A 20,821-nucleotide genomic window follows, 5' to 3' on the forward strand; every position below is an offset into this window, starting at 1 on the left:
GAAAGTTATTAGAAAAATATTCTAAGGAATGAATATGTAAGTATTTGAATAGACAGGGACAGATTAGGGATAGTTAACATGGCTTTGTGTATGGTAAGTCATGTCTAACCAATCTCATGGAATTTTTTGAGGAAAGCTAATGAAGGCAATGCAATGGATGTTGTCTACATGGACTTTAGCAAAGCCTTTGACAAGGTCCCACATGGGAGGTTGCTCAAGAAGGCTCAGTATATTCAAGATGAGATGTATATTGGATTAGACATTGGTTTCACAGAAGAAGCCAGAGAGTGGAAGTAGATGATTGCCTCTCTAACTGGAGGCCTGTGACTACAGTGTGCCACAGGGATCAGTGCAAGCTCCATTGTTGTTTGCCATCTATATCAATGACCTGGATGATAATATTGTAAACTGGATCAGCAAATTTGTGGATGACACCAAAATTGGAGTTGTAGTGCACAGCAATAAAGACTACCAATGCTTGCAATCGGATTTGGACCAGCTGGTGAAATGAACTGATAAGTGGCAGATGGAATTTAATGCACAAATTGTGAGGTGTTGCACTTTGGGAGGACCAGCCAGGGTAGGTCCTACATGGTAAGCGGTAGGGCACTGAAGACTGTGGTAGAACAGAGGGATCTGGGAATACAGACCCATATTCCTTTGCAAGTTGTGACACAAGTAGTTAGCTTGGTTTTGGAAAGGAAGTTTTCAGCACATTAGACTTCATAAATCACTGTACTGAGTACTGGAGTGGGGATGCTAAGTCAAAGTTTTATAAGACATTGGTGAGGCCTAATTTGGAGTATTTTGTCCAGTTTTGGTTACCTACGTACAGGAAAAATGTAAGTAAAATTAAAAGCGTGCAGAGAAATTTTATAAGGATGTTGCCAAGACATGAGGACGTGATTTATAGATTGAATAGGTTCAGACTTTATCCCCTAGAATGTAGAAGGTTGAGGGGAGATTTGGTCGAGGTATACAAAATTTTGAGAGGTATAGATAGGGTAAATGCGAGCAAACTTTTTTCACTGAGGTTGTGTGAGACTAGAACTAGCGGTCATGGGTAAGGGTGAAAAGTAAATGTTTAAGGGGAACATAAGGAGGAAATTTTTCACTGAGAAGGCGGTGAGAGTGTGGAACGAGCTACCAGCGCAAGTGTGGATGCAGGGTCAATTTCAACAGTGAAGAGAAATTTGGATAGGTTCATGGATGGGAAGGGTATGGAGGGTATGATGTGGCTGCTGATCAATGGGACAAGGCAGATTCATGGTATAGCTCAGACTAGATGGGCTGAAGGACCTGTTTCTGTGCTGTAGTATTCTATGACTCTTTAAGAGTATCGGAGAATCCCTCCTAAATGATCCACAAGATATTAGAGCTGTACTTACATATTCCCAGATATCATAATAGTTCATAATGCTTGTTAATGATCAGTGTTGTTTTATATGGCAAAGCTAATTTATCCAGGCAACAAAAGCAGATTAAGCCTTTTCTACCAGATTTTATGGTTCAGATTAAAGGATTAATAGATCAGCTTATTGTAATGTGATTTGAAGCCATCACCATTAAATTTAAAGATGTGTGTGACATCTTCTGGTTAGATCCCATAACAAGGCAAAATCCAGTAAGTGTGAACAAAATTGATGAAACAACAAAAAAAGCAATAGAAAATAAGGTTTCACAAACATGACTGGATTTCAATTGTAGAATTAGTTGTAGGTTCTCAGAAAAACATGGTAAATTCAGTGCTAAATTCTGGTGCAACAGTTAGAACATAACAGAATATTTTCACCTGTTCAGACTTTCTTCTGACTTCACTCGGCTTAATGCCGATTTTCCATAGTTGACATCAGCTGAGGCATTCCTGTGAATGTAGAAGGTGGTTTTTTTGGGTGTTAATATTCATACAGATTTCAAACTTGGTGCAGCTCCTCACTTTCCCAGAACAAGTTGTTGGGATGGGGGAAGGTGATGTTGCGTTTCGGAAATGATAGATTATTTTATCATGATCGCAACAGAGTGTGAGTGACCTTTCCATCCGATGCAGCTACAAGGAAGGCACAACGGCTGCATTGTCTCATTAGGTGTCTGAGGCAATTCAGCACATCACCAAATACACTCGCAAATTTTTCCACAGGTACCGTGGAGAGCATTCTAACTGGTTGCATCACTGTCTGGTATGGGGACTACTCAATAGAAGCCGCAGAAAGTTGTGAACTCAGTCCGCTCTATCATGGGCACTACCCTCCATAGCACTCTGGATATCTTCAAGGAGCGATGCCACAAAATGGTGGCATCCATCATTAAGGACCCCCATCACCCAGGACTTGTCCTATTATCACTGCTACCATCAGGAAGGAGGTATGGGAGTCTGAAGGCACACACTTAATGATTCAGGAACAACTTCTTCTCTCTATCTTCAGATTTATGAATGGACATTGAATGCATGAAGACTACCTCACTACTTTTTGCATAACATACTTACCATAATAACTGCATTATATTAATAATGAATAATCAATAAATACACTATATATTTACTGTAATTTATTGTAATTCACAGTTTTTCATTATTATGTATTGCATTGTACTGCTGCCACAAAGCAACTAATTGCATAACGTATGCCAGTGATATTAAACCTGATTCTGATTCTGAAATCAGAGACGATTATTGACTCACTGACAACTTCAGCAAAAGCAGTGGATTATTAAGATTTGAAAGCACCGGAAGGGATGTGGAGAAGATTTACAAGGATTGGAGAATTATAATTATGGGGAGAGACTTTCTCTGCTGGGATTATTTCTTTTGGAGCAAAGGAGAGTAAAAGGAGACTTACTTGAGCTGTATAAATACAGAGCTAACAGTAAGGACACACTTCTCTTAGCAGACAGAGGAAACAAAGAAGGATTATTAGAGAGTTCAGACACTGCCTGAACTGTTGAATTTGTTTGCATATGCAAGTCGCATTCCCAAATTGAGATTTTGATGAAGTTTTGCGAAGTAAACACCTTAGGAAGATAAGAGGAAGAAAGATGAGCCTGAGTTACTCAAGTTGCTTGACAGTAGTTGACACAACAATGCAATTAGCAATTTGGTATTTTGAGTTATTATTGTCACACGTACTAAGGTAATGAAAAACTTTGTTTTGCATGCCATCAAAACAGATCATTTCATCACATTAGTGCATTGAGATAGTACAAGGGAAAGACAATAACAGAATGCAGAATGAGGTGTTACAATTATAGAGGAAGTATAGTGCAAGGAAACAATAAGGTGCAAAGTCATAATGAGGTGAATTGTGTGCCCAAGACTCCATTTTATTGCACATGGAGACCATTCAATAGTCTAATAACAGCAGGATAGAAGCTGTCATTGAACCTGGTGGTAAGTGCTTTCAAGCTTTTGTATCTTCAGCCCAGTGGGAGGTGGCAGAAGAAAGATTGTCCAAGGTAGAGAAGGACTCAGACTTGCAGCATTTCCCCTCTGCCTCCCTCCAGCCCCTCAGCCCTCTTGCCCTGAAATTGATCAGGATTAATAATAATCTGAAGGAATCGCAAAGAAGTTGAAAACAAAACATATAAGTTCTTATTTTCCATTATTCTAGGAATACAAAATTACTTATTAAATCAATCAATAAATGCAATTTATTGATGGTCAGTTCAAGGAAGATAAAATAAAAGCTGTTGTACAAGATGTTGTTCGATACTTACTGAGAATTGTCTGATTGGGTATTTTTAATCCATTCACCGTCATTCAGTAACCGAGTTTTCTTCTTAGTTTCACGGATGGCCTGGTCTCTTTCATCTAAAAGTGAAGTTTAATACTTTAGCAAATAGTTATAGTGAAGGAAATATGAATGATAAAGCTATATCATTGGAAAGTAACTACTCAATGAAAATAACTGAACTGTATATAAATAAATAAGTAAATGTTTGCATAAATACAATGATCTCAAATATATTTGCTGCATTTTTCAAAAGTAGCTTGACTGGCATGACATTTATTGCCCCTTAACCAAATAGCTTTCCAAGCCAGACCAGGGCAGGATGACAAATTTCCTTCTACTGGATGATATCGACAAACCAGATTGTCTTCTATAAGCTGAAACATTCTCTTTCACTAACCTGACCTTTTTAATTTTTTTCAGAATTTTCTGATTCTCAATTATTTTTAATTTTCCTTTACAAAGGACACTGCTACCCTCACTAGCTTTTCTTTTAAGTTCAAGATTTATTGAATTTGGATTTACCAATTATTCCAACGTAATCTGAATTGACATCCCTACATTCATAGGCCAGGCTCTTACCAATGATTCTGAGTCACTTATCTGTTGAACATTGAACACGACATAAGCAGTAGAGTTTTCAAATATGTAACACCTGATAAAGAATATCAAAATTACCAACCTGAGGTGGAGGATTTATCATCTGTGAATGCCTTTGATAATTTATTAAAAAATGACATGTTGAATAATTTGTTCTTGCTGTTGGTTCTTCAAAGAAAAATACAACAATAGGGTTTACCTATAAATAAATGAAGAAAAGTTCAATGAAAATTTCCAGTTCATAGCCCATTGTTTCTTTGTTTATTTAAGAAATTGGGAACAGTTTTCTGTAAAATGAAATGAGCAATAATCACAAGCATCAACAGTGGTACAAAACAGAAGGATACAATAGGCATGGATTTGGGAAATTTGTAGTGAAACTTAGAAGTACCAAACATGCTTTGTCTCTGCTTTCTATCTGTGAATGTGCCAAAAAAAAGTCTAGTGCATGCAGGACTTGTAAGGGGAGCAGAGAAGGAAATTTGACAATGGCAGTAAAGGAAATGGAAGTGATAAAGAACATCAAAAAATTATGAAAGCACAGAGAAAAAAGTTATTTTTCTGGAAACCTTACATATCAAACATAAGATAAGTGGTGTTACAAGCATTATATCAATGAAATTGCAATTCCATGTCCGAGTCTCAGAGAAACCTTCAATCTGTTTATTGGTTGACTTTCAATACGACTTTAAAGGTACACAGTAAGAATGTAAGTGTTAACAAAAATTTCTTGTGTATATCAGCAATAGGGCAAAATTATCTCAAAAGCTGTTGGTCAACTTTTGTTACGACATTTCATTCACCACTACTCTGAACTGACTACAACCTACAGATTCACTTTCAAGGACCCTTTACAGCTCATGGTATCGGTATTATTTTTATGAGCAGTTTTTCCTTCTTTTGCACATTGTTTGTCAGTTTTTGGCTGTTTATAAATAGTTCATCATAAAGTTCCATTGCATTTTTTCCCCTGTAAGTGACTCAAAGAAAACGAACCTCAATGTAATATGTGGTAACATATACGTACATTGAAAATAAATTCACTTTGAATCCTCTTTACCGTCATGGACATGTACAAGAGGTGGTGCTTCAAGAAAGCAGCATGCATCACTAAGGGCCCTCACCATCCGGACATGCCCTATACATTTGGGAGGAGGTATAGGAGCCTGAATACCCACACTCAGTGATTCAGGATAGCTTCTTCCTCTCCACTATCAGATTTCTGAACAGACAATGAACCCACGAACACTTCCTCATTATTCCAATATTTTGCTCTGTTTATTTATCTCATAGTTTATAGCAATTTTTGTCTTTGCACTGTACTGCTGCCACAAACCAGATTTCACACCATATAAGTCAGTGAAAGTAAACCTGATTCTAATGCTGATTTTAAAGGTAAATTTATGATTTTTTCCCCCTACTTGTCATTGTTTCACGTCGTTTCTTTTCTTAACTGATTTCTCTGTGTTTGCAGACCCTCAGTACAGCTTCATTCCTGAGGTTTCCATTTCCTGCCGATGACCATCTGCACTTTCAACCTCAGCTGAGCATGATCCCAACATATGTGTAAACAACACATTTCACTGGACGTTTCGATGTACATGTGATGAGTGAATCTGAATCTGACCCTGATCCCTGGAGACAGGATGCCATGTGATCTCCACTATCTTTAACATAGAAACCAGCTGTTTGCTTTGACTAACCAGGCCAAGGAACCAAAGCAAAATTTTGCCATCAGAAATCAAAAGTTTTAATCCATTGGTGAGCATGTTCCACCTATTTTACCAGAAGGGGGAATATACTTTATTCACCTATACCAATATTTGGCCTTGCAATAAACTACAATTGTGCCCTCCACTTTATAGGATGTGTTTCAGAATATTGGTGGCAAGAGGCAGACAACAGTGATCAGCATGCCAGAAGACACAAGAGATTCTGCAGATGCTGGAAATCCAGAGCAACACACGCACAAAATGCTGGAGAAACTCAGCAGGTAACGCAGCATCTATGGAAATGAATAAACAGTCAATGTTTCAGGCTGAGTTCCTGATAAAGGGTCTTGGCTTGAAATATCGGCTGTTTAATCATTTCCAATGCTGCTGCCTGACCTGTGAGTGTTCAGAGGACATATTTGTAGATTTAATATTTTGACCAGGATGTTCTTCAGTATCAGAGGAAAGGTTACTCCATTGGCAGGCTAGAGGAATATTGGTCAGAACTAGACCTTAGTGAAAATGGCATCCAATGTAAGTTTGCAAACTTTTGGGGTGGGTTCAAAACCACCAAAGCTGCCAATGTGGTTTTTGATTATGCATAGCCCTTTCTGAAGCTGAGGCTGTACTAGCAACAGTGCTTCACTTCAAAATCTATTTTATGTTAAAATAAACTTGTAATGGGCATTTATAGATCTTGATGCTACGAGACCTTTTTTTTTATTGGTAATTGATTTTGTATTGTTACAGAGATAAACTTTTGCTTTTCAAGCCATCCAGAAAGATCATTTCCTACAGACACACATCAAGGCAATCTGAAAAGAAACAGAAAACAGAATGCAGAAGGTGGCGGTACAGTTACAGAGAAGGTTCAGTGCAAATAGACAAATAAGGTTCAAGGGCCATTACGAGGTGGATTGCGAGTGCAAGAGTTTGTCTTTATTGTACACATATGGAAACATGTCATTGTTTTTCAGTTGGGAATCTACATGACTGCAAACCCACAACAAAGTGTCTCTGAAATGAACCGACCATCAATGACGTAGTTATGTCAAACAAATCGTAAGATTGTGGGAATTATTTCATCTCATGTACTGAGAGAGTTGAAAGTAAAACTATCACAACCTACTCCAAGGTGAGTAGAAATAGGATACAATTAATAATCTTCCTAGCAATGTCTAAATCCTTAGAGTTAATTTTTAAAAACAGTTGTAGTTTCTATACTAAATTTTGAACTTTATTTAGAACTTATCTACAGTGAAACCCTGTTATTCTAGCACCATTGGTAGACATAAACTCTTTTCAAAACACATATTTATTTCACTTTCTTTTTAATATTCTACATGGTAGTGTATTAGGTCTTGCAGTGAACCCCATAAAGGGGGAAAAGAAAGATACAATGAATCCAGAGAAATAGTACAGATGTTGCCGGGTCTGGAGGATCTGAGTTATAAAGGAAGATTGAATAGATTAGGACTTTATTCCTTAGAATATGAAAGATTGAGGGGAAATTGATAGAATTATACAAAATTGTTAGGGGTATAGATAGGGTAAATGCAAGCAGGCTTTTTCCACTGAGGTTGGGTGGAACTACAACCAGAGGTCATTGGTTAGAGTGAAAGGTGAAAAGTTTAAGTGGAACACAAGGGGAAACTTCTTCACTCAGAGTGTCATGAGAATGTGGAACAAGCTGTCAGTGCAAGTGGTGCACGTGAGCTCAATCTCAACGTTTAAGAGAAGTTCGATAGGTACGTGGATGATAGGGGTATGGAGATCTATGGTTCCAGTTGGTTCCGGTGCAGGTCGATGGGAGCAGGTAGTTTAAATGGTCCAGCATGGACTAGATGGGCCAAAGGGCATGTTTCTGTGCTGTACTTTTCAATGACTCTGTGACCACAGCTTTGGGTGTAAACCTACCTTCCCTCTTGATGACAGGTTTTCTAGACCTTAACCATAGTTATGGCCACACCTCTGGCACACAAATCAGAACCCAGCATTGGCTGCACGTTGGACCTCTTGCTCTGATTACATATTCCCTTGTACTCTGAACCACTGGCTCATATTGTAGACTAATGAATGAGCTATATCCTGCACTGAGGAATTGAATGCCAGATTATTATGGCTCTAATATAAAGAAACCATTCAGCCAATCAAGTTTATGACCAGCACCCAGTGGAGCACTTCCATCAGTTCCAATTGTCCTCTTAACTACACTGTACCTATTCTCACAAATATGCACATCAACACCCCCTCATTGTCATGCCACCCACCTCCACCCAAGGTAACTGATAACAGCCAAATATACTGCCAACACATCTAAGAAATATGGGAGGACACCAGAGCACCAGGTAAACTCCCATTTAGTGACTAGGGAAATATGCAAACTTCAGATAGTCAGGATCAAACCTAGGTTTCTGGAGTCATGAAGCAAAATCAGAAACCGCAGAGAAAAGCAACTCAGCAGGTCAAGCAACATCTACGGGCAGAGAACAAGTCAACATTTCTGTTCTGTTACTCTCTGCCATACTGCCTGGCTAGCACCTTCTGCTTTTGTTTCAGATTTCTGAAATCTGCAGGCTTTTTGGTTTCTCACTGAGTTTTTGGGCAGCCATACTAAAGGTAATGACACAATCTGTCCAGGCGATCAAAAAGACATTTCTGAATGGTCCATGAGCCCCAAAGTTACCTCATTTTTGTCTTTTCAATATTTATTAATGACTAAAAATTATCTTTATTTGTCACATGTACTTCAAAACATTAAAGCACACAGTGAAATACATCATTTGCATTAACGAGCAACACAGTCCAAGGATAGTGTAGGGGGCAGCTCCAGAGAATACCCACAATTCATTAACCCTAACCGGTATGTGTTCGAATGCGGGAGGAAACCAGAGCACCTGGAGGAAATCCATGTGGTCACAGGAAGAACATGCAAACACCATACAGACAGCAGCAGAAACTGAACTCCAGTCATAATCACTGGTGCTGTAAAGCACTACGATAAGTATGACACTACCATACTGCTTATTTTTGTAACTTACGGTGATTTTTTTTTGTTTGCACTGTACTGCTGCTGCAAAACAACACATTTAATGACACATGTCATTGATAATAATCCTGATTCTGGTTCTCAAAGGGTGGAGGGATATGATCCAAATGCGGACAAATAGGACTAGCTCAGTTAGGCAGCTGAGTCAGCACAGACATGATGAGTTGAAGGGCCTGTTATTGAGCTTTATAGCTTTATGTAATTATTTAAGTACATCTCACTAAAACTGATCAGTTTCTCATATAGTGCATACTTATTCTACGCCATGTTCTGTACAATATCATGCACAAAATAGTGTTACCGAAAACAGAGGAAACAATATAAAAATGGGTTAGCTTGCCAGTGAAATTGGCCTTGAATAATGTAAAATTTTAAATGTCCAGCTATTTGTCCATCAGTCAGGAAAAGCAGCACACCATGTGGCCAACCCACCAATGCCCATTTCCCATTATCTTTGGAGATTTACCCATCCTTCTCAAAGATGCAACACCTTTCAATAGTAACAAGATTTTAACAATATGCTAATCAAAAATTGTTGACATTAAAATTGAATGCTTAAGTGTTATGGTGGTTAAGGAAGTTCTCACTTTGTGGGAGAGAAATAAGATTTGGGTTTTAATGTATGTTTGGCTTTACAGAATAGGGCTGATCGGGAACTTTTCTTGAGACTACACTGCATTAAGCACACAACTCTAATTGCACGCATATTATTTGTCACTATCTTCCTCCATGCAATTATTCTGGTTGCTTTAATTGCTAGAAGTTGGATTTCTCAGCTCTTAAAAATTTACTAAGCAAATTGACTTTGCTTTGATTATTTACTCTGAGTCATACTCCCCTCCCAAACTCCAATTCATTCTTTGACACATTGTTGACAATAAGAGGCATGGATTTAAATACAGCGATTGGGCAACTCATTTCATATTCACCCGAGGTGTTCAAGGCAATGGAAGATGACTTTTGAGTGTGAAGACTATCAAACCATTATTGCTCATTTTGCAAGACCGCTCAAGATTAAATTCACCCTGAATTGTTTTGCTGGCAGTACTTTATTAATCTTTTCAAACAGAATAAAATGATCTGAACTATGTTACTGACATTTTGTTTATGTCAGCTGGTACAGTGATTCAGGTTCTGCTACGGCTGGTTGCTTGAAGAAGGCGTTTCTGGGTGGGAATGATTACGTATAAATTGACTCCTTCGCTCATGAACTCTTTCACAATTACGTTGCACTACTCAGCAAAACTGACAGCTAATCAACCGATCAGCTCGGTGGCACACATACACTCCCTATTTATTGGCTCAGATTTGGACAAGCTGTAGGTCTTAGAGTTACCATTTCTGAGATAATACATCATTACTAATGTGGGAAACAGCCAAAAAAACTGAAAGGTAAGAGAACAATGGCATGATTAATAAATTTGAAAAATCTTCAACACAAGAGATTCTGCAGATGCTAGATATCCAGAACAACAGCCACAAAATGCTGGAGGAACTCAGCAGGTCAGGCAGCATCTATGGGTGAATAAACAGTTGATTTTTCAGACTGATACCCTTCTTCACGACTAGAAAGGGAAGGGGAAGATGCCAGAGTAAAAAGGTGGGGGAAAGGAGGACATGCTGCAGGTGAAATTGTGAAGCCAGGTGGGTGGGAAAAGTAAAGCGTGGAGAAGAAGGAATCTGATAGGAGAGGAGAATGGACTGTGGGAAAAAGTAAAGAAGGAAAGACACCGGGGGAGGTGATAGTCAGGTGAGGAGAAGAGGTAAGAGGCCAGAATGGGAATAGAAGAAAAGGGAAGGAGGAGGGAGAATAAAAATACTGGAAGGATGGATAATGGATGTTGATGCCATTCGGTTGGAGGCTTCCCTTGAGAGTGGCCTCATCATAGCAAAAGAGGAGGCCATGGACTGACAGGAATGGGGATGAGGATTAAAATGGTTGGCATCTGGAAATTCTGCTTTTGGCAGATGGATCAGTGCCCCAACTTATGTTGGGTCTCACCAACGTAGGAAAGGCCATATCAAGAGCATCAGGCACAATAGATGACCCCCGCAGATCTGCAGATGAAGTGCTGCCTCACCTGGAAGGAGTGTTTTGAGCCCTGAATGGAAGTGAGGGAGAAGATGAGTGGGCAGGTGCAGCAATTCTGATGCTTGCAAGGATTTATGCCAAGAGCGAGATTAATGGGGAGGGACAAAAGGACAAGGGAATCACAGAGGGAGCAATTCCTGTGGAAAGCTGAGAGTCGGGTGGGGTGAGGGGGAATAAGTATGTGTTTGGCAGCTGAATCCCATTGAGGATGGTGGAAGTTACGAAGAATTTTGCATGCTGAGGCTCATGTGGTATAGGTGACTCTTCTAGATTGACTCCCTGTTACTTATCAGTTCCTTAAGTCTCCTCAAGGGAACAATTTACGTAATTCTCTATCCATAAAGAGCCCAGAGCACCTTGTTACATTCACTACACAGTCATCAGCTCACTTACCTACCAAGTAATATTTGATCTCAGCTATCAGACTAATAGGATAAGCCATGAAAAGTCCACTCCAGCAGAAGTGACCTCACCAAAATGGTTGATAGCTAAATAAAACAATTTAGTAACAACAACCACTCTTATATACATCTCTCTACTTCTCCTTCTAGATTACAATAAACTAACGCCAGTGCAAAACTGAGTTTGCATGATGCATTGAGAAATTTATTGATGAGTGACAAATCACTAATGGAATATAGGCTGATCATGGTCATCTTGGTCAGCGTGGCTGAATTGGGCTTATTTCCATGCTGTATTACTCAATGACTCCACCATATTGATGATTGGTAGGGCAGATTATTGGCATTTTCTGATGCCGTATCAACTGGGAAAAAGAAAGATAAGATTGCATTTGGACATATGACTGTTTATTTAACTGATTTTCTAAATGGAATCAAGGGATATGGGTTTAGAGCAAGAGAGTGGTATTGACATTGAGAATCAGTCACAATATTGGACAGTGGACCTAGTGTGAAGAGTTGAATATTTCTCTTTTTTTTGTTCTTATGTAGCAATAGGCGAAGCCAGGAAGATCTTCCTGGAAATTGTCCCATGGAGCCATTCGCTCCCTTGCACGCCAACTGTCCACATTTTGATTAAAGGGGTAAAGAGAATGTTGAAATGAAGAAAAAGTGTTCTGAATCTATTTCTTTCACTGCATCAATGCCTTATTTTACCAATCTATTTATTTCTTCAGTCTTGCATAATCTATGTATAACGCAGTCTGTGTCTAAATCTATGTGCCCATAATGCTGCTGCAAGGAAGTTTGTCATTGTATAGGTACCTCACTATGCCAACAAACTCGACTTAATTTGAAAGGTAAATAAATCTACTGGAATGAGGATCCCTGCCAGGGACTAGGCCATGCTCCACAATTATCTTGAGACTGCCTAATCAAAGACCTAAATAGAGCAGATGTGGAAAGGATGATCCCAAATGTGGGAGACACAGCTTCAGAATAGGATAGTCCTTCAGAATAGAGATGAGGAGGCATTTCTTGAGCCAGAGGGTGGTACATCTGTGGAATTAATTGCCAAAGGCAGCCGTGGAGGCGAAGTCACTGGTTATTTTTAAAATAGAGGTCAATAGTTTCTTGATTAGTAAGTACATCATAAGTTAGAGGGAGAAGGTTGGAGAATGGGTTTGATAGGGAAAATAAATCAGCCACAATAAGCCAAAAGCTTCTTTCTGTGTAACAATAATTTATATAGAAGGATTACACAAGCATTGGATATCTGGCACTGCAGATCGATACCAAATATCATGAATACAGAGCTATGATCCCTCATCTACAACGTCGGTAGTAATTTATTCTGCTATTAAAGTGGTCACCTTGTCATTATCAGGTTGATAGTTGTGGGACCTCGTGCTTAACACAGCTGCGGTGTTTACGGGAAAAGTGACTGTACTTGAAATGGCAGCAGTAGGTTTTGACATGCTCTGAAAGAGTTGTGAGAAGTGGTATCGCTTAATATAAACGTACATTTCTAATCTTTTATTCGGATACCCTTCTCATGGACTCCTTGAGTGAATTACCATAGAGAATACTAAAGCACTGCATGCTAGTGATTTAGCTATGACCAAAGTCTGATCAACCATGATCTTATTAAATGTGGAACAGGCTCGACAGGCTAAATGGCCGACCCCTGCTCCTATTTCTTACGTTCCCTTGCTCTAAGAAGTGACTAATTACTTTTCCTGGATTGGTACAAGGTATACAGCACTTTTAAAAATAAAAAAAATAAAAAAATCTGCTGATGCTGGAAGTATAATGTTTTTTAAAACTGGAAGTGGTGGAAATACTCAGCACATCAGACAGCATCTGTGAGAAAGAAACTCACAGGTTTCAGGTCAGTGATTTCTCAGCAGAGCAGGTCCGTTGTGAATCCTGTTGAAAACTCAGCAAGCTGAAAGATACCACCATCCATCATTCTCAAGCTCACTATCTCTGATCACTCCTCCACAAGTCAAGATCCTCCATCCTCAATCTGGTTCCAATCACCCAGCATCACTCCAATTCAGCTCGCAGGTTTCAAATGCATTTCTGTCTCCTCATTCTGACTCCTTGCATCCCAAACAAGATCCTGAACATCAGTGCCTCTGAGCAGATCCCATTCCAGACATGACTCCTCAAACTCTGAGCCTCTCCCCTCCCAGTGCATGAAGTGTGGTGTGTCAGGACTGTTCAGTGGAGAACATTCTGACTGGTTGCATCTCTGCCTGTATGGAGGCTCCAATGCATAGGATCACAAAAGGCTGCAGAGGGCTGTTGACTTACCCAGCTCCCTCATGAGCACAACCCTCCACACCATCGAGGATATCTTCAAGAGGCGGTGCCTCAAGGAGACGGCATTCATCATTAAGCAATCTCACTAGCTGGGACACTACTACCACTTCTCATTACTACCATCAGAGAGAACGTGCAGGAGCTGGAAGATCCACACTGAGTGTTCTAGGAACAGCTTTCTCCACCAGGCCATCAGATTTCTGAACAGTCCCTGAACCCATGAACACTAACTTGTTGTTCATCTTTTGCATTGTGTATTTTTGTAACTTATAATAATTTTTATGTCTTGTACTGCACAAATTTCACGGCACGTATCAGTGATGGCAAGTCTGGTCTGATTCTGGTTTGAAGCTCCGAGTTCCATCAGTTTTTGTTGTGCTGAACCCTGTACCATAAAAAGCAGTGACAACCATACTGGGTTCCTGTTTCTTACTGGCGACGTTGCGAGCACAACTGGGTGTAACAACTGGCGTGGGTGGAGGCAATACTTTAGGTATTTGCATTATCAGTAGAGGCTTATTAAGCAACAGGAAATGCACAAAACACAGCAAAGGATAATGTGCAGTAAGAACCATAATGGAAATGGAATGAAAATTTGTCCACCGAGTCTCCACCAAAGAATAGGGCATGAATCATAGCTCACATACTTCACCAGGTTAAACACACCCATCCCTAAAGATGAATGAGCAGAGCTACAGGTGCTTAATCAACAGAAGCATAATCAGGTCCAGTATCACTGACGTATGTCATGACATTTGTCATTATTTGGCAGGAGGACAGAACAAGACATAGAAAATTACAAAGATAAATAAATAAGTAACTGGATAAATTGATTAATTAATTTTTGCTAACAAGGAAGAGTCAGGTAGTGTACATGGCTTCATGGACCAATCAGAAATCTGATGGTGGAGAGGAAAAGCTATTCCTAAAATATTGAGTGTGCACCTTTAGGCTCCTGTACCTCCTCCCTGCTGGTGGTAATGATACGTGGGCTTCTTCTGTCTCTGATTCCAGCTTTGCCCTCCCTGCTGTCTTGAGGAAGGATGCCACCCCCTCCACTTCAGGCTTTGTGACTTGGTGGCTTTGCTGCCGTGATGCTCTTTCTACTGGAGCATGTGGTAAGAGTGGGAGAAGGTGGGGGGTTGTTGGCTGTGGAGGGATTGAATACATTGGGAGACTCAGGACTCACCCAGTGGCAAACCTGCCTGGGTAGGCCAGTGGGAGTCCTGAGTGGTTACAATAGCCATGGAAGCTTCAGCCTTTTCAATGCTTGTCAGCTGGAGTGAGCAGGAATTACAGGAGAAATGGAGTTGGTGGTTGGCAAGGTGGGTGGATAGGGAATGGTGCAGTTGCCAAAGGCCTTGCAACAGCACGAAGTCAAGTTAGCTACACAACTACTATTGAAAGAGTGATCCCCTAGAGCAGAGGCTCCCAATCTGGGGTCCATGAAACCCTTGCTTAATGGTATTGGTTATGGCATAAAAAAAGATTGGGAACCCCTACCCTAGAGTAAGGTTCACTCTCATTATCATCCCACGGCCCCAGTGTAATTTACTAGCTCAGCCATTGGCAGGAATTGTTCCTTGGACTTCCCCAGGGAATCCTTGAAATTTCCTTGCTACGAATTACATCTCCACTTTCAACAGCAAGCAGGGCATTACACATAGTCTTATACAAACACACTCACACTTACACAACCGTGTACGCAAACCAAATGCCAAAAACCCAGCACCATTCCTATTACTGTACCACAATTACCATACGCCAGCCCCAAACAAAATTCCCACCAGCTTTGGTTGGGGAAAAATAGCATGAAAACTGAAATGAGGCATGATCATTAAATTTACCATGGTCATTGGAATCACTTCCTCATCAGCTCACAGGATGCATCACTAACTCCGTCCGGGCCACTCCATGCAGCAATTCCACTTGGATATAAAACTCACCCCCTACTGTGCTGTTAAACATTTGTCTATCACAGTCGCTAAATAGCTGCCTGATTGTCACAATGCCACAACTCTTACACAACATTCTGCGAAACTTACTTAATCCTCTGCGTATCAGTTTGCTGAACATGTCTGCAATTTATTAAACTAAAAGTTGTTTCTCAAGTGTTCAACAAGGCTGCATTCTGAGTTCTCCAGAAACAATGGAAGTCAAAAAGTTGTGAGTTCACTATAGAGGTGTACTCTGCAAGTAACACAGACAAGGAACAACACCAAAGCAGATATGACTTCAGCAAATTTCACACAGGAAACTTTGATAAGCCTGTTCCTTCTCCAGATCCACTTCCTCCTGTTCACTCCAAGCTTATTCTGAAACTTGTAAGGTAAAATCCAGTCAGCAGTGTCTTTTCTATTTTTTGACCTAGTTTGGAGCAGCAGTTGGAATTTCAGCAGTGATACTGATTCATAATTTGAGAGGTGTTTCACATTGACATCTCAAAAGGCAGGAAAGAAATATTTTATTATTTCATTCTTTCTCATTTGTTGAATATGAACTATTAAGGGCAGTATTGTCTCCTCTAGTTAACGTTAAAACTGAGAAAAGAAATGGAACTACGGCATGCACTTTAAGAACAACATTTTTTTTAAAAAAAGTAACATTTTACAAGAATACCACCCAGTATTTTTCATAAGTCATCAAAGTGGAATCAGAAACCTAGAAAACATTCCTTTGACACTGAAAACGAGGATAGAAGGCAGACTAGAGCACTAAATATAAACTGTAGTCAACAGAGCAGTTATGGATCTCTACAGGACTGTCACTCTCTCAGGTGACATGCAACAGCAAACACTAATATGCAGACACCTACAAGCAAAACTCGACTCATTGCAATGCTCATCTATCCTAAATTCCTTCAAATTTCGTTTGAGTTTGCTTCCAGACAATGACAACAAAATTCAGAGGCTCTACTTACACATTCAGTCGATCTGATCTGAGTAACTGTGCGGTTAAATTACCTGGGTGGAGAGAAGTTCCTTCTTTAAAGTTATATCTTAATAAGAACTTTGTGAGAGTGCATGGATGGGTGTGTGCTTTCAATATTTCTAAACTGGTTGTGCAAGTTTTGGGTGGGGTTGGAATGGCACTAATGCACACGTGGTACACCTTTGTCATACTCTGAATAACAATTGCAAACTGCCATCAAAACCATCACCTAAGATTGAAGATTTGCCTATAAGTTAGCTGGCGAGTTCACTGCATTGCAATAATGACGAATTCAAAACGTATTTCATTGGCCAAAAACAGCTTTGGACATCTTGAAATACTAAATTGCTCTTTAAGGGGTGCCCGGGTAAGATTAATAAAAGGTTTTGACTTTAGACTATCAGTGCATGTATTATTCACACAAGCATAGCAGCTCCAAATGAAAAAATAAAATTTGCTGCTGTCTTCCACTTTGACATCAACACCAATTTTATTTTGTCTCCAGGTAAGACTACAAATTAGAGCCACCACAAACAAGAATAAATCTGCAGATGCTGGAAATCCAAGTAACACACACAAAATGCTGGAGGAAATCAGCAGGCCAGGCAGCATCAATGAAAAAAGTACAGTCGATGTTTTGGGTTGTGACCCTTCAGCAGGACGCCAAGTGCCTTACTAACAGAAAAAAAATGGCCAATCTCATATCACAATGCACTGCTATGAAGAATGAAGCATCATTCCATCCATCAATATGGCTTAATTATATTTATGCCCTGGGCCTATAATCTTAATTCATCTATTATGTCTTCCCAGTTTGAAGATACATTTTTCGCAGATGATAATCAGTGATTGTACAATATTTTAGTCCATGAGGAAAAGAAAGAACTCTTAAGGGTCTCCTTCAAGTGTATTTGTAATCACAGTTCACTCAGGGAGGTGCGAAATTGCCTGGTGTTACTTCACACTCACTTGGAAATACGATTGCGATCAGAACCCCATTGAGACAACAAAAATCACTTTACCATTGTACTAGATCATGCCAATTTACAAAAACACTGGTTCCAAGCTGTATCAGCGCTTGCCCTTCCCTTGGACTACATCAGTGATGTGGAGAGAGGGAACCCGCTGCATGGTAACCACTGGTTCTACAAAGCTTCCCACCCAGGCTTGCGCCCTGGAGAGGACACAGTCCATCACAGGCCCAAAATCATGATCCGCTGGGATGAGGGCCTGTCTGCTATTTTTCAGTCTAGACATCCTTATTGTATCTCTGAGAGCTTCTGAGCTGTACATGTTACCACTGGTAATCTGGGATAAATATCAAGGAGACTTAACGATCACATTGAAGCCTGCACTATTATGAGAGGGTGAAATTAATTCTCTTTTTTGTGTTAATTTATATAGAGTCAATTTGGAGTATTTACGGCAGAATAGTGTGTAACTCGTGCTGGGCCAGATACCATGCCTGACATGATGGTGCCCCATCTTGACAAACTTTCATATTGTTGCTCTCGATTTACTGGCAACAAGATTGGATTTAATCCACAACCACACTGCCCCCTAGTGGCTCATTTTATGTTGTCATTACCTGGTGGCATTAAATAACTCCACCCTTCTAAAGTCCAAAGCCTGTACTTCTGCAGAATTTAAGTCCATGCTCTGTTTAACATTTACTTCAAATTCAGTTTCATCAAAGACGATAAAAAGAGAGTACTGTGTAACTTCAACAGTTGACTACAAGAACAACATTTCAAAATGTTAGGGGGTGTCTGAGGTTAATTGGCATCACCATTTTTAATAAAACAGTGTTTATCGTTTTTAAAGTAACTGGTCTTTTATTTTATAAACTACAATTTACTCTTTCATCCAATGTGAACAAGTTTCTGAGTGGATGTATGGCTGAAGTGGAAATAATAACAAGGAAATATTCTGTGACTCTGTCCTCTTAAAGGAGGGTCATTCTCAGGAGTGAAATGATTACTTGTCAGAACCTCTAGTAAAGGGACCTTACTAATCAGCTGACGAGTAAACCCAATTCATGCCTTTACATGTGGACATCCAAAGCATCATGTCGCATAAGGACTCCCACACTGCTGAATGGTCTACTTCAACATATATTCAAATAGGAAAACTCTGGGGCTTGAGATTAAGCTGCACTCAGGAAGTCTTAGGTGATAATGTGCAAATACAGAGTAATGTAGCCAGAGACTGCTGGCTGATTAACTTTGAGCCTTCATGTTGCATCTTCCTGGGCACATCAGTCAGCCAACTGAGAAATGAGATCTTACCATCGTATGTATTGCCACACAAACAAGAACATTGCATCCAACTTGATACAGAGTTTCAGATGACCTAAAACCTTAACTAGACAGGAAGACCTAGGAGGTAGAGTTTCTATTGGGATTGGCGTTCTTTCCTTTTTGGCCCGAGGATTTGGCAGCACCAATCTGTCTGATTTTAAATGGTTAAATTCTTGTGATTCTGATGCATGCTTGGGGTTTCTTAAGCTTTGCTCTTGCCAGGTACACCCATATATTTAGGAAAGATACGCCTTCGAAAGGAAAGGTGTTCACTCCCTAACAGTCAGACAAGCCATTTCCTCTTTACAGATTGATTTGGGATTTATTTGTAGGTTAATTGGCTGCTGTAGATTACCCCCTATTATGGATAAAGGCAGAGAGACCCTCAAGGGAATTGATGGACATGTGTAAGGTAGAATAAAATACAGAAGTACAAGGAAATAAGGAGACTAACAGGATCAAGGGAGGGACATGACGGGTCGATTGGATTCCTCCCATGTTATTATAAGGGCAGGTACTAGGTAGACGTTATTACATTTTGAAAACCTACCTCCCAAAATAATCTCTTCCTGAGAACCTAGTATTTAATAATTGGGGGAAAAAGACATATCTTCACTTCCAAACACATTGTATAAAGCAGATATAAACTCATATATAATTGCTTAGAGACTACACATATTTCAGAAGCACTACTATTAGGAGTGAGACTCAACAAGATCATTGGCAAGATTTGCTACTCCCGTGTTACTTCTAACACAGACCACATAAAATGCAATCATGATCAGTGTGTACGACATTCTGGTTTAATTAGCATGCTGGGACGAGCTTTGACCTAATCTTATCAAAGCTGCCAGTGTGTCAGATTGGTTTAAAGAAGCAAAAAAGAGAAATTTCTGTTACTCACCTATCTCAATTTGTTCTGAAAGAAATTCCTTTGTAGTTTTGTTGCTGGCTACGGTGTTAAATAGTGCTTATGCTTTGCTTCTTGCGTTCCAACCTCCTCACCAGTGCAACGGTGAAGTTAATGCAGCTAGAACTAACTCCCAGCTTATTTGTCCTGTACCAATATGCTTCCACCCCAGTGGGACTGACTCACACTCTCACTCCCTCTGGGTGGAGAAAAGGGAGAATAATTTGCCATTTGTGACAAGCAGTTAAAAGGCAGAATTGGATTGATACCAGAGTTTCCACATTCCACCACTCCCTCTCAGATCAACTAAACAACATTCTTTCTATATCAGGGTAATTGAACCTGAGCGGATGCCACCACCCATGCATATTTGCAATACAAGTATTCCACACATCTGTCTAAGAGGTGTATGGGGATCACCTTCTCCATTAGAAAAGCACTTCACACTCGAATGCATTGAATAATAGCTCCGGAGGGTCGATTACATATCAGAGACCAAAGGAGTATGCCCTCAAGAGGCACCAAAACACTCCATACCTATTTGCAGAGTATTGATCTTGTTTAGAGTTTATTTTAATAAAAATATATATCACTATCATTAAACGAAGCAAGGACAGAGGATGTATGGAGACAAATACAACAGAGAGAGGGCCAGAGCATGTTTGCTTCTACCCTTGTCTTTGGCATCTCCAGGTTATGGAGTTATCAATGCTGATCTCCCTTTGCCCATATGCTTTTCCAGATACCTATCCAAGTCCTTTTTGAGTGCTGTT

At 39.9% G+C, this 20,821-nt stretch overlaps 1 protein-coding gene across 9 annotated transcripts in view; it reads right to left on the reverse strand.

The window, feature by feature from the left end:
* Window positions 1-20,249, reverse strand: part of scel (sciellin) — a 79,861-nt gene extending 59,612 nt beyond the window's left edge. For 2 of the 9 annotated variants that reach the window (XM_073027640.1, XM_073027618.1), the window contains exons 1-4: window positions 20,043-20,247; window positions 4,408-4,524; window positions 3,712-3,805; window positions 1,793-1,864 (exon numbers count right to left, since the gene is read on the reverse strand). In XM_073027640.1, the coding sequence (XP_072883741.1) occupies window positions 1,793-1,864; window positions 3,712-3,805; window positions 4,408-4,465 (224 nt within the window). In that variant the 5' untranslated portion in view covers window positions 4,466-4,524; window positions 20,043-20,247. Of the gene's footprint in view, window positions 1-1,792; window positions 1,865-3,711; window positions 3,806-4,407; window positions 4,525-16,827; window positions 16,958-20,042 lie in introns of those variants that run through there. The other 7 variants (XM_073027658.1, XM_073027651.1, XM_073027669.1 and 4 more) reach the window with 7 other exon arrangements.
* Between the last annotated feature and the right edge of the window lie 572 nt (window positions 20,250-20,821).

This window comes from Hemitrygon akajei, chromosome 2 (assembly GCF_048418815.1).
Source record: "Hemitrygon akajei chromosome 2, sHemAka1.3, whole genome shotgun sequence".
NCBI lineage: Eukaryota > Metazoa > Chordata > Chondrichthyes > Myliobatiformes > Dasyatidae > Hemitrygon > Hemitrygon akajei.